The sequence below is a fragment of the Xenopus laevis genome, chromosome 3L (assembly GCF_017654675.1).
Source record: "Xenopus laevis strain J_2021 chromosome 3L, Xenopus_laevis_v10.1, whole genome shotgun sequence".
Taxonomy (NCBI): domain Eukaryota; kingdom Metazoa; phylum Chordata; class Amphibia; order Anura; family Pipidae; genus Xenopus; species Xenopus laevis.
The window spans coordinates 3384147-3407909 of record NC_054375.1 but is presented as its reverse complement, the minus strand read 5'-3'; the positions used below and the strand labels follow the sequence as shown (position 1 = coordinate 3407909).

The window sequence follows — 23763 nt, the reverse complement described above, 5'->3', positions numbered from 1 at the left end:
CTAAAAACAAAAAGATCCTGAAAAATACTCCCGCCCACCCTGTCCGTCAGCTCCTGGGGCAGGTAAACACTCACCTGAGCACCTTCAGACTCTCACTGGATTCTGGGACAGACTCGTATTGGAGATTTTATAAAGGGCACCTTGTGGGTTCGGGGCTGGCCGGCAGGGAGTTGCTGGGAGTTGTACGGAGTCACTTTGCACCAGGTAAGGGCAGTGTGAGTGTGAGTGAGATTGTGTTTGGAGACTGGAAACAAACCAAGAGACATTTTTTGGAATCAGGTTTCCTTAAAGGGCCACACACCGGTCACTGGCAGTCTGAGAACTGACACAGGTTTTGGGGGGACCACCACAAAGCAGAAGTGGTAGCCAAAAGTAAAATGTATGCTTTACATATGTATTTGTTGTATGTATAATTAGGCAAGAGAATTTCGGGCGAGGAACAGTGGATAGTTATTTAGTATCAGGGGGACTGTACTGGACTGGTTGCAGAAATTACTGGAAATAAAAAAACAAAAAAAACCCAGTAAATTAGTTGCAGTACCACTTCTCACCAGCATGAGATAATGGCCTGTGTTTGCTATAGGAGCACAATAGAACAGCACCACCATCTCATTTGTGCTGAAATGTTTATTTGGAGCAGGGACGTATTAGAATCACTAATCCCTCGTGGGCCCAGAAAGTGGATCATTACTCCCATGCTGCAAGTGTTAATTATGTGAAAGTGAAAGTCAAATATATCCTTTAATATAATCACGTGTCTGGGTGCATTGGCCCTTGTGACCCTCCATTAGAATCCAGTCTATAGATAAAGATCTGACATACCGCAATCAGGATCCGCCGGTTCCGCAGACAACCGCGTTCCCACCAGGGGGCAGAGAAAGGGTTAAAGTTATTATTAACATGTATTTATATAGCGCCAACATATTGCGTAGCACTGTGTTATTCCATGAATCTCTGTGTATTGGATATAATCAGTAAATTTCCATATTCAGAGGGACTTACTTACAGAATTAGGCATGCGTACAAGCAGAACCAATCACAAGGCTGCGCACTATGAATACTGAATACTTATAGACTCTTTCTCTCTGCCATAATCTATGGCTTCCAGGATTGGCCCCCTAGTTGCACCACATTTCAGCAATGATTTTCTCTCCCCTGAACTGCACAGAACTTTAGGTACAGCTCGCCTCTCCCTATGTTAGAATGAGCTTGAATACAGTTCGCACCAACATAGGGAGAGAAATTACTGCGAGGTTTTTATGGAGGGCACATGAGACAGAGAGTAGTAGGGGGGCACTAAATCGATTTTTTTTCAATCAGGATGAACAGTGAACGTTTTACAAAAGATATCGCAGGACACCAAAGCGATGTAAAACCTAATTTGCATATTCACTTTTGAGAAAAAAGTGCATATAACGTGTTAATCTTTAAAGCTTTATGGCTTTGAGGGTTGGAATTTGGTTCAGCTCATCTCTTATGAATCAGTTGCGCCCCAAACTGAATTCTGTTGTCGTTTTTTTTGTCCGACAACTCCCAGCATTCCCTATAAATAGCTGTACGACTTGCTGGGAGTTATAATAAAGCTGTAGGGCCACAAGCTAGACATCGGACATGCCTATCTACTAGGGTTGCACCGAATCCAGGATTTAGTTCGGGATTCGGCCTTTTTCAGCAGGATTCGGATTCGGCCAAATCCTTCTGACCGGCCGAACCAAATCCAAAACCTAATTTGCCTATGCAAATTAGGGGTGTAGAGGGAAATCGTGTGACTCTCCCCACCCCTAATTTGCATATGCAAATTAGGATTTGGTTCGGTATTCGGCCGAATCTTTTGTGAAGGATTCGGGGGTTCGGCCGAATCCAAAATAGTGGATTACTAAAGAATTATGTTGCCTTGTCAACATCATTGTCAGGAGTCTCCAGCTAAAGTCCTGCGCGGGTCTGTTTTTTGGAACCCAGACCCGCAACCCAGACCCGCATTCTTAACCAGTTTGGACCTGCTACCCGACCCGCAAGTACCTTATCCGCAACCCGGACCCGCTGACTATCAAGAATCAGGAAGTGCATTGTAAACCGGAAGTGACCTCATCGGAAGTAGGCGTGATCCGAAAAAAGGAGTAAAAATCGCTATTGAGAGGACCCGCGGCCCGACCCGCAACCCGCGGAACTGCCGACCCGCGTCTATACCCGGAACCTCTACCTGCAGCGTACCGCAGGTTTTTGCGGGTACCCGACCCGCTGCAGGACTCTATCTCCAGCTCCAAGATGTTCTCAGGAATCTTGTAGAGGATGCTGGGATATGTAGTCCTCCAACAGCGAGTATGATATTCCTCCCCCACCAGCTCTCTATTGTATTCTTGTCAGACAAAGCAATGTCTAATACACAAATTTAAAAAAAAAAAAAAAAGTGACGGCAGAATGAAACCCCTCAATAAAGATGAAACGAGACCCCCGGGACCCCAGATTTATAAAATCAATGACAGGTGAAAGGGTTTGTTTTCTAGAAGGTTATGAATTCATTATTGGCCCACGACCACAGGGGAAACTATAGAGAGAGAATGTGTCAGCCCACGTTCTGCCATCCTGAAGGTCAGCACCTTGGCCGCCCAAAATAATATTAACCCCGTGATTGCTTCTGTGCCTGATGTGAATGAATGAGCGTTCCCTGCGTCCCCGTAGCTCCTGGAGCGATCGCTGAAGATCAGTCATCAGAATTCTGCGCCACAGAGACAATTACTCGCCGGAGGAGCCTTTAATAATCACTGCTTGGGGGGGGTAATAAATAACAGGAGTAAGTGACAAAAATAATGGAAACACTGATACAGAACTGGATTAGCGCCATAATATTAATGGTGATGGGACTTTCTTTAAGCACCGAAAAAAAAGCACGACCGGTTGTATAAAGCAGCAATGGAGAAGTCAAAAATAGAAAACAAGGAACTCATTGCTTCACTTGTAAAGGCTAATCCCCAAAATCATCTGAAGAATCAACAGTAATAGGCTGAATTAATCATTAATGTAAACAAGCAGCTGGCAAGCTTTGGTACTAGCACTAGTAGGGCAATTGTAATGCAAGGGTAGGAAGGAAAACATGGGGCAATTAGGCACAGCTTCTCACAGTTACTTAAACATATGATGTTCACAGTGCCTGCTGCGCCATTACCATTAAAGAGCAAGGAATATACAGTACCTCATGTAGAATTCATCTGACTGCAAGTTATTATAAGATTTGGGGTGACGGCTTATTCGTGTCCTGGGTACCCCTGGAACTATAGCAGGGTGACTGTTACCCCAATGTTTCTATATATCTGTAACCTTGTTATGAGCTAAGGGGGCCCAGTCTGAAGGTCAGTTAGGGGGAGATTTGGGGTGAGTGCTTATTTGTACCCTGGGTACCCCTGGAACTATAGCAGGGTGACACCCCAATGTTTCTATATATCTGTAACCTTGTTATGAGCTAAGGGGGCCCAGCCTGAAGGCCAGTTAGGGGGAGATTTGGGGTGAGTGCTTATTTGTACCCTGGGTACCCCTGGAACTATAGCAGAGTGACTGTTACCCCAATGTTTCTATATATCTGTAACCTTGTTATGAGCTAAGGGGGCCCAGTCTGAAGTTCAGTTAGGAGGAGATTTGGGGTGAGTGTTTATTTGTACCCTGGGTACCCCTTGAACTATAGCAGGGTGATACCCCAATGTTTCTATATATCTGTAACCTTGTTATGAGCTAAGGGGGCCCAGTCTGAAGGTCAGTTAGGGGGAGATTTGGGGTGAGTGTTTATTTGTACCCTGGGTACCCCTGGAACTATAGCAGGGTGACACCCCAATGTTTCTATATATCTGTAACCTTATTATGAGCTAAGGGGTCCCAGTCTGAAGGTCAGTTAGGGGGAGATTTGGGGTGAGTGCTTATTTGTACCCTGGGTACCCCTGGAACTATAGCAGGGTGACTGTTACCCCAATGTTTCTATATATCTGTAACCTTGTTATGAGCTAAGGGGGCCCAGTCTGAAGGTCAGTTAGGGGGAGATTTGGGGTGAGTGCTTATTTGTACCCTGGGTACCCCTGGAACTATAGCAGGGTGACACCCCAATGTTTCTATATATCTGTAACCTTGTTATGAGCTAAGGGGGCCCAGTCTGAAGGTCAGTTAGGGGGAGATTTGGGGTGAGTGTTTATTTGTACCCTGAGTACCTCTGGAACTATAGCAGGGTGACACCCCAATGTTTCTATATATCTGTAACCTTGTTATGAGCTAAGGGGGCCCAGCCTGAAGGCCAGTTAGGGGGAGATTTGGGGTGAGTGCTTATTTGTACCCTGGGTACCCCTGGAACTATAGCAGAGTGACTGTTACCCCAATGTTTCTATATATCTGTAACCTTGTTATGAGCTAAGGGGGCCCAGTCTGAAGTTCAGTTAGGAGGAGATTTGGGGTGAGTGTTTATTTGTACCCTGGGTACCCCTTGAACTATAGCAGGGTGATACCCCAATGTTTCTATATATCTGTAACCTTGTTATGAGCTAAGGGGTCCAGTCTGAAGGTCAGTTAGGGGGAGATTTGGGGTGAGTGTTTATTTGTACCCTGGGTACCCCTGGAACTATAGCAGGGTGACACCCCAATGTTTCTATATATCTGTAACCTTATTATGAGCTAAGGGGTCCCAGTCTGAAGGTCAGTTAGGGGGAGATTTGGGGTGAGTGCTTATTTGTACCCTGGGTACCCCCGGAACTATAGCAGGGTGACACCCCAATGTTTCTATATATCTGTAACCTTGTTATGAGCTAAGGGGGCCCAGTCTGAAGGTCAGTTAGGGGGAGATTTGGGGTGAGTGCTTATTTGTACCCTGGGTACCCCTGGAACTATAGCAGGGTGACACCCCAATGTTTCTATATATCTGTAACCTTGTTATGAGCTAAGGGGGCCCAGCCTGAAGGCCAGTTAGGGGGAGATTTGGGGTGAGTGCTTATTTGTACCCTGGGTACCCCTGGAACTATAGCAGAGTGACTGTTACCCCAATGTTTCTATATATCTGTAACCTTGTTATGAGCTAAGGGGGCCCAGTCTGAAGTTCAGTTAGGAGGAGATTTGGGGTGAGTGTTTATTTGTACCCTGGGTACCCCTTGAACTATAGCAGGGTGATACCCCAATGTTTCTATATATCTGTAACCTTGTTATGAGCTAAGGGGTCCAGTCTGAAGGTCAGTTAGGGGGAGATTTGGGGTGAGTGTTTATTTGTACCCTGGGTACCCCTGGAACTATAGCAGGGTGACACCCCAATGTTTCTATATATCTGTAACCTTATTATGAGCTAAGGGGTCCCAGTCTGAAGGTCAGTTAGGGGGAGATTTGGGGTGAGTGCTTATTTGTACCCTGGGTACCCCCGGAACTATAGCAGGGTGACACCCCAATGTTTCTATATATCTGTAACCTTGTTATGAGCTAAGGGGGCCCAGTCTGAAGGTCAGTTAGGGGGAGATTTGGGGTGAGTGCTTATTTGTACCCTGGGTACCCCTGGAACTATAGCAGGGTGACTGTTACCCCAATGTTTAGGAGCTCAAACCAGGGTATTTTTGTACTAAGCACAATCGAGCAGGAACAGTCAATCCTATTGAAGTGTAAATGTTACATTATCAGGGGGTTAAATTGTGAAACACGTGATATGAAAATGAATGTTTTTGATTAATGTTGAATTCTCAGAATTGGAGGAAGTTAAAGAAAGCGATACAGTAATTAGCAGGAACCTTTGTCCAGTACCTTGTCAGATTACTTTAATTAAAAACTGCTAACGACCTTTAACAAAATGGTGTCAAACTCAGAGTTTTTAATCCAGGGGGTTTGGGTTGGGCGGGCGGGGGGGGGGGGGGCTGAGTGTAAATTCCAATGTACATTAATCGAATGAGTGTTTATGATGCTGCACCGTTTGTGATTTATACACAGAATAAACAAACCTCGTTTGCTCTGTATTATAATTATCAACTCTCATTAATTGCCGTCGGTACAAACAGTCGCTGGTGGTTCAAAGAGAGAGAGAGATGATTGGTGGGAATGGAACGGAAGGAGCTGCGGGGGGTAACTGGCTCTGATATACCTGAGTGGGGAGCAAAAGGCACCAACGTCGTTATGGAAACAACCAAATTCAGGATCTTAAAGGGGAACTGTGATTAAAAAATGATTTACTTGAAAGCAAGCATTCATGTTTATTTAAAGGGGAACTAAAACCTCTGTGCCCTACTTTATGGCTTAGTGCCCTGCTTTATGGCAGCTGAGATTCTAGCTATCTGTATAACAGAACATTCTGTCCCAGTGGCTGCACAGATCCTATCTGATCCCCATTGTAAGCAGCAGTCCTGTCCTGCTTTATGGCAGCTGAGATTCTAGCTATCTGTATAACAGAACATTCTGTCCCAGTGGCTGCACAGATCCTATCTGATCCCCATTGTAAGCAGCAGTCCTGTCCTGCTTTATGGCAGCTGAGATTCTAGCTATCTGTATAACAGAACATTCTGTCCCAGTGGCTGCACAGATCCTATCTGATCCCCATTGTAAGCAGCAGTCCTGTCCTGCTTTATGGCAGCTGAGATTCTAGCTATCTGTATAACAGAACATTCTGTCCCAGTGGCTGCACAGATCCTATCTGATCCCCATTGTAAGCAGCAGTCCTGTCCTGCTTTATGGCAGCTGAGATTCTAGCTATCTGTATAACAGAACATTCTGTCCCAGTGGCTGCACAGATCCTATCTGATCCCCATTGTAAGCAGCAGTCCTGTCCTGCTTTATGGCAGCTGAGATTCTAGCTATCTGTATAACAGAACATTCTGTCCCAGTGGCTGCACAGATCCTATCTGATCCCCATTGTAAGCAGCAGTCCTGTCCTGCTTTATGGCAGCTGAGATTCTAGCTATCTGTATTACAGAACATTATATGGGAATTCCACATAACTAATAAAAATGTTTCTTTCTTGTTTCCAAGGATCATTGTGTTTCCCAAACAGAAGCTGAGGCTGAATTACTCATTTCAATACTTATCACACGGGGAATGGACTCCGTTGACTTTGAAAAGTTAGCAGAAATCGGTAGGAACCGTTAGGACTTTGGGTCGTGTGTATAAATGAATGACATGAGGGTGGGGAGAAGTGGGAGTCAGTCACATGTTTGTTTCCCTCTTTATCTTGTTCTAGAGCTGCAGAAGGACGAGGAGGATCTCCAATATCTGGGACCTCCTGTGGTGTCCGGGGAACGTAAAACCAGCGATGTTTGTATTGGGCATCCTTACTATGACATTGCCCGACACGGAATCATCCACGTAGTTGGTACGTCGCCCTCAACCACATTATATGTCCCTTCTCTATCACTAATGGTCACCTCCTCCCATATGTATAAATACAAATATACAGAGAAGGAATGTTCTGGGCACACAATAAGCTATACCCTCATACTGTACTGTCTAAGGGAATCAATATGGCACCTCCTCCTCCCATATGTATAAATACAAATATACAGAGAAGGAATGTTCTGGGCACACAATAAGCTATACCCTCATACTGTACTGTCTAAGGGAATCAATATGGCACCTCCTCCTCCCATATGTATAAATACAAATATACAGAGAAGGAATGTTCTGGGCACACAATAAGCTATACCCTCATACTGTACTGTCTAAGGGAATCAATATGGCACCTCCTCCCATATGTATAAATACAAATATACAGAGAAGGAATGTTCTGGGCACACAATAAGCTATACCCTCATACTGTACTGTCTAAGGGAATCAATATGGCACCTCCTCCTCCCATATGTATAAATACAAATATACAGAGAAGGAATGTTCTGGGCACACAATAAGCTATACCCTCATACTGTACTGTCTAAGGGAATCAATATGGCACCTCCTCCTCCCATATGTATAAATACAAATATACAGAGAAGGAATGTTCTGGGCACACAATAAGCTATACCCTCATACTGTACTGTCTAAGGGAATCAATATGGCACCTCCCTCCTCCCATATGTATAAATACAAATATACAGAGAAGGAATGTTCTGGGCACACATTAAGCTATACCCTCATACTGTACTGTCTAAGGGAATCAATATGGCACCTCTCTCCTCCCATATGTATAAATACAAATATACAGAGAAGGAATGTTCTGGGCTGAGATGTGTATTTGAGACAGTTCTGTGACAGATATATTGTTACTCAGAATTAGAAATCTTATCGGCCCCAGGGTTAGTCACGGGGCCCCGGGCTGATATCTCGCCAGTTACAGCTGTTCTCAATAGAAAAATAAAGTGATAACGGCGCTGGGATAGGGGATCTGTATATCTCTGTAAATAACTTCATCTCTTTTATCCACCAGGGGACGATAACTCCGGGAGAAAAGTGATCACGTTCAGCTGCTGCCGGCTCCCCCCCTGCCACGAGATTGATCACGTCCGACTACTCGAGTGCGTCACTTTATCATTTCGGGGGGGGGGGGAAACGCTGCCCCGATAGATTCCATCATTGTCGTACTTTGCCTTTAACCCTCAGTGAATCACAGCTCTCCCCCCAGGGGGTCGTTTCCAGAGAGGTTTCTGTACCTTATAGACTGAATTAATAGGATTAAAGGGGAAGTTAATCTCAAATATGTTCATATCAAAGATCGGACTTATGTTGTGTTTGGCATTAGGGAATGTCCTAAAATTCCCCGTTCTTTGTGCCTTGGTTGCAGATACATGAAGCACACACTGGATCAGTACGTGGAGAACGACTACACGCTCGTCTACTTTCACTACGGCCTCAACAGTCGCAACAAGCCGTCTCTCAGCTGGTTACAGAGCGCCTACAAGGAATTCGACAGAAAGTACGTAATGAGGGCGACTGAACAAAGTATTTCCCTCTAGAAACCTTGTATTGTGAATAAAAGCCGGATTCCATCGTTTGCAACGGAGCGAGATAAGTGCAGCAGTCAGGTCTCGCTTTACTGCAATCTCCTGCCATAGACTCAGGTCAGATTCAGGCTTTAAAGGGGCTGTTCCCCTTTAAATTAACAGTGAGTATGACGTAGAGAGGGATATTCTGAGACAATTTGCAATTGGTTTTCCTTTTTTATTATTTGTGTTTTTTTTACTTATTTCGCTTTATTCCGCAGCTCTCCAGTTTGCAATTTCAGCCGTATGGTTGCTAGGGAGCAAGTTACCCTAGCAACCATGCATTGATTTGAATAAGAGACTGGGGGAAGGGCTGAATAGAAAGATGAGTAATAAAAAGTAGCAATAACAATATAATTGTAGCCTTACAGAGCGTTTGTTTTTTAGATGGGGTCAGTGACCCCCCATTTGAAAGCTGGAAACCACAACAAGGCAAATACTTCAAAAAAATATAAAAATAATTAAATAATGAAGACCAATTGAAAAGTTGTTTAGAATTACCCATTCTATAAGATACTAAGTCTATGGAGACCTTCCGCTCATATCTGTGACTGATTTTATTGCTCATATTTTCCCTTTAAACAAGGTTTTTTTCCCCGGTACAATTGTGCTGGAGTCAGAATCCTCGGAAAAATCTGAAAGGATTTTTCCTTCTCTTCTTTGAGAGCAGAGAAGCCTGTAAATCACCTTTTTCCTCTGTAATTTCCTTCTCTCCCACCGCGGCGAAGGCTCCGAGTTCTAACGTTGGGTCTTCAAAGCGAGGAATGTTGGACAGATATCGAAAACGACCTCAACAATATCTCACATTCCAAGATTTCACTCTCTCCTCGTGATGCGCTTTTAGGGTCGATTAGTTCTCTAGATTTCACATTATTCGTACGAAAATTCCAAAGAATTTAATGCTGCCCATATATCTAAATTTATAAAGTTGGATCTATATCTATATTTAAAAAGTGGATAGAAAAATCTTGACCTTCTTTAAATGAGGTTTTAATTGAGTCTTTACACTAATGAGGCAATTATTATAAAGGATTCACTGAGATCTCCTGGTATTCAAGTGGGTCAGTCTATATAGAATCTTAAGACCGAGATCAAGGATGAATTCTCACCCCATGCAGAACCTTAGTTACCAAGGTGGGAACCAGCACCATGTAGATAGACCCTTGAATGAAGGTCCAAGGAACACAAATACTATCAACCCTCAATCTCCTGGTATTCAAGTGGGTCAGTCTATATAGAATCTTAAAACCAAGATCAAGGATGAATTCTCACCCTATGCAGAACCTTAGTTACCAAGGTGGGAACCAGCACCATGTAGATAGACCCTTGAATGAAGGTCCAAGGAACACAAATACCATCAACCCTCAATCTCCTGGTATTCAAGTGGGTCAGTCTATATAGAATCTTAAGACCAAGATCAAGGATGAATTCTCACCCTATGCAGAACCTTAGTTACCAAGGTGGGAACCAGCACCATGTAGATAGACCCTTGAATGAAGGTCCAAGGAACACAAATACCATCAACCCTCAATCTCCTGGTATTCAAGTGGGTCAGTCTATATAGAATCTTAAGACTGAGATCAAGGATGAATTCTCACCCTATGCAGAACCTTAGTTACCAAGGTGGGAACCAGCACCATGTAGATAGACCCTTGAATGAAGGTACAGGAACACAAATACCATCAACCTTCAATCTCCTGGTATTCAAGTGGGTCAGTCTATATAGAATCTTAAGATTGAGATCAAGGATGAATTCTCACCCTAGGCAGAACCTTAGTTAACAAGGTGGGAACCAGCACCATGTAGATAGACCCTTGAATGAAGGTCCAAGGAACACAAATACCATCAACCCTCAATCTCCTGGTATTCAAGTGGGTCAGTCTATATAGAATCTTAAGACCAAGATCAAGGATGAATTCTCACCCCATGCAGAACCTTAGTTAACAAGGTGGGAACCAGCACCATGTAGATAGACCCTTGAATGAAGGTCCAAGGAACACAAATACCATCAACCCTCAATCTCCTAGTATTCAAGTGGGTCAGTCTATATAGAATCTTAAGACCAAGATCAAGGATGAATTCTCACCCCATGCAGAACCTTGGTTACCAAGGTGGGAACCAGCACCATGTAGATAGACCCTTGAATGAAGGTCCAAGGAACACAAATACCATCAACCCTCAATCTCCTGGTATTCAAGTGGGTCAGTCTATATAGAATCTTAAGATTGAGATCAAGGATGAATTCTCACCCTATGCAGAACCTTAGTTACCAAGGTGGGAACCAGCACCATGTAGATAGACCCTTGAATGAAGGTCCAAGGAACACAAATACCATCAACCCTCAATGATCTTTCTTTCTGCTCCGACCCAAACATGAATTGGGATATAATGAACGTCATATTATAATCTTCATTTTCCTTTAAGGTATAAAAAGAACCTGAAAGCTCTGTACGTCGTTCATCCGACCAACTTCATCAAGGTTCTGTGGAACATATTCAAGCCAGTTATAAGGTTAGTACATCTAGAGGCACTAGCGATCATGCCCCATCCAATATGGAGGAGCAACCAGATGACTTGACCACAAGAAGGACCTTGTTGTCCAGCATTTGGGATGTCCTCTCGTCCAATAAGGAGGCCCATGGGTGATTTTGGTCTTTAAAGAAATTTATGGGGTTTTGAGGCCCATGGTGGTTATAAGTAAAGGGCTATTCATTTAATTGACTAATTTAGGAGATATATGTGATGGAGACCACCTGAAAGTCAGCATTAACCTGAATGTTCTGTTGGGGGATTTTGGAATGTTATAGATGGTATCAGGAGATGTTCAGTAGCTGCACCTCCCCCCCATGCAGTTTAGTCGTCCCCGTTGGACCTGTCAGGAACATAAGGAACCGACATTTAATCTGTATTTTCTTCTCTTCTTCAGCCACAAGTTCGGCAAAAAGGTCCTGTACATGAAAGACTTAAATGATCTCCATGAGCACCTGAAGTTCAATCGTCTGATCATCCCCCCCGAGGTGTTACAGTAAGTGGGGGTGGGGAAGAACTTCGGACTCTTAGGGGTAATATTGATCAAAGGGAGCACATTATTTTCACCCTTTCATAAATATAACCCCTGAAACTCAAGAACAAGTGAAGTGTAGGAGAATGGTGAACTTTACTTTTCACCTTGTTGACTCCCGTCCAACCTCATTTCCTTATCCATTGATTTTACCTGCAGACACGACGAGAAGCTCCGAGCCCAGAAAGGGAGGACACCTTCAGCCAAATCTCCCCCTCCAAGACCACCACTCCCAACGCAGCAGTTTGGGGTGACTCTTCAGTAGTAAGTCAATGTGGGGAACAAGGGAGGACAAGAGGAAAGTGTTGGAAGGGTTACTGTCTGCTCTCAGAAATAGGGATTGGCAGCACTAGATAGGTACCTAATATATAGAGACAAGAGGAAAGTGTTGGAAGGGTTACTGTCTGCTCTGTCTCATTTCCCTACAGAAATAGGGATTGGTAGCACTAGATAGGTACCTAATATATAGAGACAAGAGGAGAGTGTTGGAAGGGTTACTGTCTGCTCTCTCTCATTTCCCTACAGAAATAGGGATCGGTAACACTAGATAGGTACCTAATATATAGAGACAAGAGGAAAGTGTTGGAAGGGTTACTGTCTGCTCTCTCTCATTTCCCTACAGAAATAGGGATTGGTAACACTAGATAGGTACCTAATATATAGAGACAAGAGGAAAGTGTTGGAAGGGTTACTGTCTGCTCTCTCTCATTTCCCTACAGAAATAGGGATTGGTAACACTAGATAGGTACCTAATATATAGAGACAAGAGGAAAGTGTTGGAAGGGTTACTGTCTGCTCTCTCTCATTTCCCTACAGAAATAGGGATTGGTAACACTAGATAGGTACCTAATATATAGAGACAAGAGGAAAGTGTTGGAAGGGTTACTGTCTGCTCTCTCTCATTTCCCTACAGAAATAGGGATTGGTAACACTAGATAGGTACCTAATATATAGAGACAAGAGGAAAGTGTTGGAAGGGTTACTGTCTGCTCTCTCTCATTTCCCTACAGAAATTCTATTTGTGGAGACTGACAGGGAGAATAAGTGTAAATATTTCTGCTGGAAAACTACAGAAGAAGGAGAATAAGGCGGAGGGGTGGGGGTAGAGCAATAAAATAATAAATGAGTTGCGGATTTGGATTCCGGGGCAGGATAAGCTGATTATACGATTAACACATCGATTAATAAACCAGGTTAATCCCCTCATTTAAAGACTTACAGACAAACTAAATCAAATAAAACTATAGAAAACAATTGGGGAGTAGCTGCACCCCACAATCTATTCCATCACTGTGCAACAATATTTATCATTATAGAAGAGGGATTTTTTAGTAGCAGGGGTGGGTCCAGTAACTCATAGCAACCAATCAGTAATTGGCTTCTCTCCTATTTCTCTATCAGCATCAAGAACAAAAATAATGGAGATTTGATCCCCCCGGTGATGGTTCAGACCATATCCTACCTGAAGCTGAAAGGTGAGATTTACCTACAGAATATTCTGTATAACACTGTGTCTCCCCCGGCTACTGCTGCCCTCCTGCACTTCATTCATATTCATTCACACGGATCCTATTTCTGCACTGGAATTAGTACAATATTCTGTAATCTTATTATGAGCTAAGGGGGCCCAGCCTGAAGGTCAGTTAGGGGAGATTTGGGGTGAGTGTTTATTTGTACACTGGGTACCCCTGGAACTATAGCAGGGTGACTGTTACCCCAATGTTTCTATATATCTGTAACCTTGTTATGAGCTAAGGGGGCCCAGTCTGAAGGTCAGTTAGGGGGAGATTTGGGGTGAGTGTTTATTTGTACCCTGGGTACCCCTGGAACTATAGCAGGGTGACTGTTACCCCAATGTTTCTATATATCTGTAACCTTGTTATGAGCTAAGGGGGCCCAGTCTGAAGGTCAGTTAGGGGGAGATTTGGGGTGAGTGCTTATTTGTGCCCTGGGTACCCCTGGAACTATAGCAGGGTGACACCCCAATGTTTCTATATATCTGTAACCTTGTTATGAGCTAAGGGGGCCCAGTCTGAAGGCCAGTTAGGGGGAGATTTGGGGTGAGTGTTAATTTGTGCCCTGGGTACCCCTGGAACTATAGCAGGGTGACACCCCAATGTTTCTATATATCTGTAACCTTCAGGCTGGGCCCCCTTAGCTCATAACAAGGTTTCAGATATATAAAAACATTGGGGTAACAGTCACCCTGCTATAGTTCCAGGGGTACCCAGGGTACAAATAAGCACTCACCCCCAAATCTCCCCCTAACTGACCTTCAGACTGGGCCCCCTTAGCTCATAACAAGGTTACAGATATATAGAAACATTGGGGTGTCACCCTGCTATAGTTCCAGGGGTACCCAGGGCACAAATAAGCACTCACCCCAAATCTCCCCCTAACTGACCTTCAGACTGGGCCCCCTTAGCTCATAACAAGGTTACAGATATATAGAAACATTGGGGTGTCACCCTGCTATAGTTCCAGGGGTACCCAGGGCACAAATAAGCACTCACCCCAAATCTCCCCCTAACTGACCTTCAGACTGGGCCCCCTTAGCTCATAACAAGGTTACACATATATAGAAACATTGGGGTGTCACCCTGCTATAGTTCCAGGGGTACCCAGGGTACAAATAAGCACTCGCCCCAAATCTCCCCCTAACTGACCTTCAGGCTGGGCCCCTTAGCTCATAACAAGGTCAGTTAGGGGGAGATTTGGGGCGAGTGCCTATTTGTACCCTGGATACCCCTGGAACTATAGCAGGGTGACACCCCAATGTTTCTATATATCTGTAACCTTGTTATGAGCTAAGGGGGCCCAGTCTGAAGGTCAGTTAGGGGGAGATTTGGGGTGAGTGTTTATTTGTACCCTGGGTACCCCTGGAACTATAGCAGGGTGACACCCCAATGTTTCTATATATCTATAACCTTGTTATGAGCTAAGGGGGCCCAGTCTGAAGGTCAGTTAGAGGGGGATTTGGGGTGAGTGTTTATTTGTACCCTGGGTACCCCTGGAACTATAGCAGGGTGACACCCCAATGTTTCTATATATCTGTAACCTTGTTATGAGCTAAGGGGGCCCAGTCTGAAGGTCAGTTAGGGGGAGATTTGGGGTGAGTGCTTATTTGTGTCCTGTGTACCCCTGGAACTATAGCAGGGTGACACCCCAATGTTTCTATATATCTGTAACCTTGTTATGAGCTAAGGGGGCCCAGTCTGAAGGTCAGTTAGGGGGAGATTTGGGGTGAGTGTTTATTTGTACCCTGGGTACCCCTGGAACTATAGCAGGGTGACTGTTACCCCAATGTTTCTATATATCTGTAACCTTGTTATGAGCTAAGGGGGCCCAGTCTGAAGGACAGTTAGGAGGAGATTTGGGGTGAGTGTTTATTTGTACCCTGGGTACCCCTGGAACTATAGCAGGGTGACTGTTACCCCAATATCTGTAACCTTGTTATGAGCTAGTCCCTTCACAGACCTGACCAGTACAAATGATTTATTTCCCAGGACTTCGGACCGAGGGTCTTTTCAGAAGATCAGTCAGTATACACATCATTAAGGACGTCCAGAAACTATATAATGTGGGTGAGTGCCGTTGGGCCCGGTAGAACCTGCCGCTGATACTGAGTCTCCCTGTGGCTACGTCTCTGTCTCTCTCTGATAATTAGTTCATCATAAAACCCGTTAGTAACTGAAATGTCACGTCGGCTTTTACTCTGCCTGAGCCACAAGTAGATTACGCAGGTAATTTACAGCTGCTGAATGAGGAGCCGCTGATTCCCAGTCAATCGAAAGCTCTTGAGACGCGCGGCGGATGAATGGCTTGTGCAGCAAACAAAGAGCTTCTATCACCGGGTTCCTCTTTGATTCTGAAGCGCAGCGGGTTATGTGTCGGAAACGTAAATTGTTCTCTCTTGTGAAATAAAACTCAGCGCCCCACAGTCACCAGCGGTGCAACGATCAAAAGTAACGAATAATTATATTCCTTATGCACTGCAATGTATATTTGTATTTATACATATGGGAGGAGGGAGGTGCCATATTGATTCCCTTAGACAGTACAGTATGAGGGTATAGCTTATTGTGTGCCCAGAACATTCCTTCTCTGTATATTTGTATTTATACATATGGGAGGAGGAGGTGCCATATTGATTCCCTTAGACAGTACAGTATGAGGGTATAGCTTATTGTGTGCCCAGAACATTCCTTCTCTGTATATTTGTATTTATACATATGGGAGGAGGGAGGTGCCATATTGATTCCTTTAGACAGTACAGTATGAGGGTATAGCTTATTGTGTGCCCAGAACATTCCTTCTCTGTATATTTGTATTTATACATATGGGAGGAGGGAGGTGCCATATTGATTCCCTTAGACAGTACAGTATGAGGGTATAGCTTATTGTGTGCCCAGAACATTCCTTCTCTGTATATTTGTATTTATACATATGGGAGGAGGAGGTGCCATATTGATTCCCTTAGACAGTACAGTATGAGGGTATAGCTTATTGTGTGCCCAGAACATTCCTTCTCTGTATATTTGTATTTATACATATGGGAGGAGGGAGGTGCCATATTGATTCCCTTAGACAGTACAGTATGAGGGTATAGCTTATTGTGTGCCCAGAACATTCCTTCTCTGTATATTTGTATTTATACATATGGGAGGAGGAGGTGCCATATTGATTCCCTTAGACAGTACAGTATGAGGGTATAGCTTATTGTGTGCCCAGAACATTCCTTCTCTGTATATTTGTATTTATACATATGGGAGGAGGGAGGTGCCATATTGATTCCCTTAGACAGTACAGTATGAGGGTATAGCTTATTGTGTGCCCAGAACATTCCTTCTCTGTATATTTGTATTTATACATATGGGAGGAGGGAGGTGCCATATTGATTCCCTTAGACAGTACAGTATGAGGGTATAGCTTATTGTGTGCCCAGAACATTCCTTCTCTGTATATTTGTATTTATACATATGGGAGGAGGAGGTGCCATATTGATTCCCTTAGACAGTACAGTATGAGGGTATAGCTTATTGTGTGCCCAGAACATTCCTTCTCTGTATATTTGTATTTATACATATGGGAGGAGGGAGGTGCCATATTGATTCCCTTAGACAGTACAGTATGAGGGTATAGCTTATTGTGTGCCCAGAACATTCCTTCTCTGTATATTTGTATTTATACATATGGGAGGAGGGAGGTGCCATATTGATTCCCTTAGACAGTACAGTATGAGGGTATAGCTTATTGTGTGCCCAGAACATTCCTTCTCTGTATATTTGTATTTATACATATGGGAGGAGGGAGGTGCCATATTGATTCCCTTAGACAGTACAGTATGAGGGTATAGCTTATTGTGTGCCCAGAACATTCCTTCTCTGTATATTTGTATTTATACATATGGGAGGAGGAGGTGCCATATTGATTCCCTTAGACAGTACAGTATGAGGGTACAGCTTATTGTGTGCCCAGAACATTCCTTCTCTGTATATTTGTATTTATACATATGGGAGGAGGAGGTGCCATATTGATTCCCTTAGACAGTACAGTATGAGGGTATAGCTTATTGTGTGCCCAGAACATTCCTTCTCTGTATTTTTGTATTTATACATATGGGAGGAGGAGGTGCCATATTGATTCCCTTAGACAGTACAGTATGAGGGTATAGCTTATTGTGTGCCCAGAACATTCCTTCTCTGTATATTTGTATTTATACATATGGGAGGAGGAGGTGCCATATTGATTCCCTTAGACAGTACAGTATGAGGGTACAGCTTATTGTGTGCCCAGAACATTCCTTCTCTGTATATTTGTATTTATACATATGGGAGGAGGAGGTGCCATATTGATTCCCTTAGACAGTACAGTATGAGGGTATAGCTTATTGTGTGCCCAGAACATTCCTTCTCTGTATATTTGTATTTATACATATGGGAGGAGGAGGTGCCATATTGATTCCCTTAGACAGTACAGTATGAGGGTATAGCTTATTGTGTGCCCAGAACATTCCTTCTCTGTATATTTGTATTTATACATATGGGAGGAGGAGGTGCCATATTGATTCCCTTAGACAGTACAGTATGAGGGTATAGCTTATTGTGTGCCCAGAACATTCCTTCTCTGTATATATGTATTTATACATATGGGAGGAGGAGGTGCCATATTGATTCCCTTAGACAGTACAGTATGAGGGTATAGCTTATTGTGTGCCCAGAACATTCCTTCTCTGTATATTTGTATTTATACATATGGGAGGAGGAGGTGCCATATTGATTCCCTTAGACAGTACAGTATGAGGGTATAGCTTATTGTGTGCCCAGAACATTCCTTCTCTGTATATTTGTATTTATACATATGGGAGGAGGAGGTGCCATATTGATTCCCTTAGACAGTACAGTATGAGGGTATAGCTTATTGTGTGCCCAGAACATTCCTTCTCTGTATATTTGTATTTATACATATGGGAGGAGGAGGTGCCATATTGATTCCCTTAGACAGTACAGTATGAGGGTATAGCTTATTGTGTGCCCAGAACATTCCTTCTCTGTATATTTGTATTTATACATATGGGAGGAGGAGGTGCCATATTGATTCCCTTAGACAGTACAGTATGAGGGTATAGCTTATTGTGTGCCCAGAACATTCCTTCTCTGTATATTTGTATTTATACATATGGGAGGAGGAGGTGCCATATTGATTCCCTTAGACAGTACAGTATGAGGGTATAGCTTATTGTGTGCCCAGAACATTCCTTCTCTGTATATTTGTATTTATACATATGGGAGGAGGGAGCTGCCATACTGATTCCATTAAATAAACTACTCTTGTTTGAGCAGAATATTCATTATCTCTCTACCAATCTCCATAGGAAAGCCAGTGAATTTTGATACATACGATAACATTCACATCCCTGCCGTCATCCTCAAGACTTTCCTGCGGGAACTTCCAGAACCTTTACTGACCTACGACTCCTATGGACCCGTCCAGGACATCATTGGTGAGTGACCACCTTGAACTGGGCCACAATAAATAGGATTTAATGACGGGTATTGATCATTATATGAATAGACTGAATGTACTGGTGGTTCTGGTGTGAAGCAAATTCTCCCACTGACCCACAATCTCTATCATTAGACTCATTTACTGCTTCTCTATAGGACGTCATATTCCTGTAGTTTCTCTATGACATTTCTATGGACTCTGTCTGTTGTTCTAGGGGTGGAGAGCAGTTTGCGTGTCACAAGGTGCCGACAGATCGTCCAAAATATCCCAGAACATAATTACGCCGTCCTGAAGTATCTTATCTGCTTTCTGCACATGGTGAGTCCCACACAGGGTTAAAGAGAATGATGGAAGTTGGGGTGTTACTTATAGACACCTCAATATATGATTCTAGCTATCTGTATAACAGAACATTCTGTCCCAGTGGCTGCACAGATCCTATCTGATCCCCATTGTAAGCAGCAGTCCTGCTCTGCTTTATGGCAGCTGAGATTCTAGCTATCTGTATAACAGAACATTCTGTCCCAGTGGCTGCACAGATCCTATCTGATCCCCATTGTAAGCAGCAGTCCTGTCCTGCTTTATGGCAGCTGAGATTCTAGCTATCTGTATAACAGAACATTCTGTCCCAGTGGCTGCACAGATCCTATCTGATCCCCATTGTAAGCAGCAGTCCTGTCCTGCTTTATGGCAGCTGAGATTCTAGCTATCTGTATAACAGAACATTCTGTCCCAGTGACTGCACAGATCCTATCTGATCCCCATTGTAAGCAGCAGTCCTGCCCTGCTTTATGGCAGCTGAGATTCTAGCTATCTGTATAACAGAACATTCTGTCCCAGTGGCTGCACAGATCCTATCTGATCCCCATTGTAAGCAGCAGTCCTGTCCTGCTTTATGGCAGCTGAGATTCTAGCTATCTGTATAACAGAACATTCTGTCCCAGTGGCTGCACAGATCCTATCTGATCCCCATTGTAAGCAACAGTCCTGTCCTGCTTTATGGCAGCTGAGATTCTAGCTATCTGTATAACAGAACATTCTGTCCCAGTGGCTGCACAGATCCTATCTGATCCCCATTGTAAGCAGCAGTCCTGTCCTGCTTTATGGCAGCTGGGATTCTAGCTATCTGTATAACAGAACATTCTGTCCCAGTGGCTGCACAGATCCTATCTGATCCCCATTGTAAGCAGCAGTCCTGTCCTGCTTTATGGCAGCTGAGATTCTAGCTATCTGTATAACAGAACATTCTGTCCCAGTGGCTGCACAGATCCTATCTGATCCCCATTGTAAGCAGCAGTCCTGCCCTGCTTTATGGCAGCTGAGATTCTAGCTATCTGTATAACAGAACATTCTGTCCCAGTGACTGCACAGATCCTATCTGATCCCCATTGTAAGCAGCAGTCCTGCCCTGCTTTATGGCAGCTGAGATTCTAGCTATCTGTATAACAGAACATTCTGTCCCAGTGGCTGCACAGATCCTATCTGATCCCCATTGTAAGCAGCAGTCCTGTCCTGCTTTATGGCAGCTGAGATTCTAGCTATCTGTATAACAGAACATTCTGTCCCAGTGGCTGCACAGATCCTATCTGATCCCCATTGTAAGCAACAGTCCTGTCCTGCTTTATGGCAGCTGAGATTCTAGCTATCTGTATAACAGAACATTCTGTCCCAGTGGCTGCACAGATCCTATCTGATCCCCATTGTAAGCAGCAGTCCTGTCCTGCTTTATGGCAGCTGAGATTCTAGCTATCTGTATAACAGAGCATTCTGTCCCAGTGGCTGCGCAGATCCTGTTAGAACCATTACTACTATCATTACTACTATACATTGGCTGCGCTTGGATGAAAGAAGTCCCCTCTCCCCATTAGTGTGTTGCTTCAATAAACATTAAAATGAACATTTATCTGTTAATTAGGGTTCCCTGGTGACTCCTGTGCAATAATCACAGGCGGTTACAATAATTAGTGACAGTGATAATAATTACACACTATCAGTCTGTAGAACATTTATGTATAGGAAGGAACAGATAAGGTTTTGTGTGTTCAGAATACTAAAGAGCCCACCCTGCCATCTGGTTGCTAGGCTTAATTTACCCTAGCAACACAGCCACGAATGAGTAAGAAAGAACGTGACCACAAAGTTAAGTGATACAAAGTAACAAGAGCAATACAAGTCTAGCTCACAATAACCTTGTGTTCTGGTTGTGGGGCAGTGCCGACCCTTAGCAACCAGATGATTTTGTACATTTAAGCTGTAAGTGTAATTGCTATTGAAAGCCGTATCTGTGCGGCTGTTTATTGTTCTGCACTGCTGTTTGGGGCTGCTGAAACGGCTGCTAAATAGTTTCAAGAGTCAGAACCAGGAGGAATTGCAGGGCAAATGGGACTTTATGGGTACATAATGTAGAATGTGAGGCTATTTCTTTAAGTAGCTAAAATCCCTGCCATAAAGCAAGGCAGAATTGCTGTGCTTTGTCAGAGAGGAAATAGCGGCAGTCACAGTTTACAAATCCCTTTTGGCTAATAATGTCCCTCTGAGGCCCAGCAATAGGGGCAATTAAATATTAGACAATGGGAGTTCTGTTAATTAAACTCTTAATTACAATATCAATGCTAAAGGCCTTGTTGTGCTTCTCTGATCGTTTCCATTATTGCGCTTCGTTAATGCAAATTGGAGCCTTAAACGAGCCCTTGTGCCTTTGTTGCCGTTTGAAGAGCCTCGTGGCCTCACACAGCCAATGTCATTGTTACACAACTGATACATCACTGCAAAGTGTCGTAAATTAGGTGTGTGACACTCTACATAATGTTTCTTGTAATGAACCCACGGCACCAGGGACTGTGTGTAACTGTGTGTAACTGTGTCTGTGTGTAACTATGTGTGTAACTGTGTGTGTGTGTTGGGGGGGGACACTTTTTTCCTCAGTCTGACAGTGATACAATGTAACCTCCCGGCAGCAACTTTGTAACAGACACATCTCATATGTTCAACCTCAGCCTTTGGCACTGGGGCCCCGTCCTACTAATTCTCCAGAGGGCCCTGATTACTCACCTGGGCCCCTGAATGTTTACAGCTTCTCTCCCCGTCTATATTTCTCTCCATTTGTCTCTCTACTCCCTAACCCCCTTTCCCTTCTCTCCTTCTGTCTCTCATCCCCTCTCCTTTCCTTTTCTCCCCCAACTGTTTGGCCTTACTGTCCCCCATCCTCCCTCTTCTCTCCCCTTCTATATTTCTCCTCTCCCCCATTTGTCTCTCTACTCCCTAACCCCCTTTCCCTTCTCTCCTTCTGTCTCTCACCCCCTCTCCTTTCCTTTTCTCCCCAACTGTTTGGCCTTACTCTCCCCCATCCTCCCTCTTCTCTCCCCTTCTATATTTCTCCTCTCCCCCATTTGTCTCTCTACTCCCTAACCCCCTTTCCCTTCTCTCCTTCTGTCTCTCACCCCCTCTCCTTTCCTTTTCTCCCCCAACTGTTTGACCTTACTCTCCCCCATCCTCCCTCTTCTCTCCCCTTCTATATTTCTCCTCTCCCCCATTTGTCTCTCTACTCCCTAACCCCCTTTCCCTTCTGTCTCTCATCCCCTTTACTTTCCTTTTCTCCCCCAACTGTTTGGCCTTACTCTCCCCCATCCTCCCTCTTCTCTCCCCCATTTGTCTCGCTACTCCCTAACCCCCTTTCCCTTCTCTCTTTCTGTCTCTCATCCCCTCTCCTTTCCTTTTCTCCCCCAACTGTTTGGCCTTACTCTCCCCCATCCTCCCTCTTCTCTCCCCCATTTGTCTCTCTACTCCCGCTCACAGCCCCCCATATTCTCCTGTCCCCCCAGGTATGTCAGGAGCACATTCAGAACAAGATGACTTCATCCAACCTGGGGTGTATTTTCGGGCTGAATCTAATATGGCAGCGAGAGGGAATCCAGTCTCTAAATGCGCTGGTGCCGGTCAATATGTTCGCTGAGCTGTTAATCGAATTCTACCCGAAAATCTTCAGCTCCAGATCAGTGTCAGGGGAGATTTTACCATAAAGACAATTGTCCAATGGGTCACCATTTCTATTGCTTCAGAATGTTTCAATACTAAATATTTCATTGCAACTTTTATTTCTTTTCTTTTAAAGAATGGCAACAAACGTGGTTTTTATATTTTGGAGGCTGTTACAGATTTTGCATCAATAAATTTAATGTATATTTGTATTTTATGAAGTCTGCTTATTTAGAATTAAGGTGCATTTTGGGAAGAATACAAATAATGAGAGACAATTTAATCCAATTATAATATTAGTTATGGTAAAACTCTGGCTGGTTGGGAACAGAACGTTGCTGAGGCCGTAGAACCTTATATACAGGGAATGTAATAAACTTGTATCTGTAATACCACATTCATCCAGCAGATGGTGATATATCAGTGTCAATTTATAAGCAGGGTAGGCTTGTTGTATATCTGGGCCTATATATTATACACTTACATTATGTGCATATATGATATGGGGGTGACAGAGGAAAGATGGGGGGCTGTGCCTATATATTATACACTTACATTATGTGCATATATGATATGGGGGTGACAGAGGAAAGATGGGGGTATATCTGTGCCTATATATTATACACTTACATTATGTGCATATATGATATGGGGGTGACAGGGGAAAGATGGGGGGCTGTGCCTATATATTATACACTTACATTATGTGCATATATGATATGGGGGTGACAGGGGAAAGATGGGGGGCTGTGCCTATATATTATACACTTACATTATGTGCATATATGATATGGGGGTGACAGAGGAAAGATG

At 43.8% G+C, this 23763-nt stretch overlaps 1 protein-coding gene across 1 annotated transcript; it reads left to right on the top strand.

The window, feature by feature from the left end:
* arhgap8.L (Rho GTPase activating protein 8 L homeolog) lies at positions 1-23162 on the top strand. Its single transcript, NM_001091684.1, is given in 13 exon segments — positions 1-204; positions 6967-7069; positions 7175-7306; positions 8354-8441; positions 8708-8839; positions 11331-11417; positions 11833-11931; positions 12127-12231; positions 13369-13442; positions 15474-15551; positions 18842-18970; positions 19190-19293; positions 22797-23162. Coding segments are annotated over 12 exon segments (1263 nt in total). The 5' UTR covers positions 1-204; positions 6967-7032; the 3' UTR covers positions 22995-23162.
* The last annotated feature ends 601 nt before the right edge of the window (positions 23163-23763 follow it).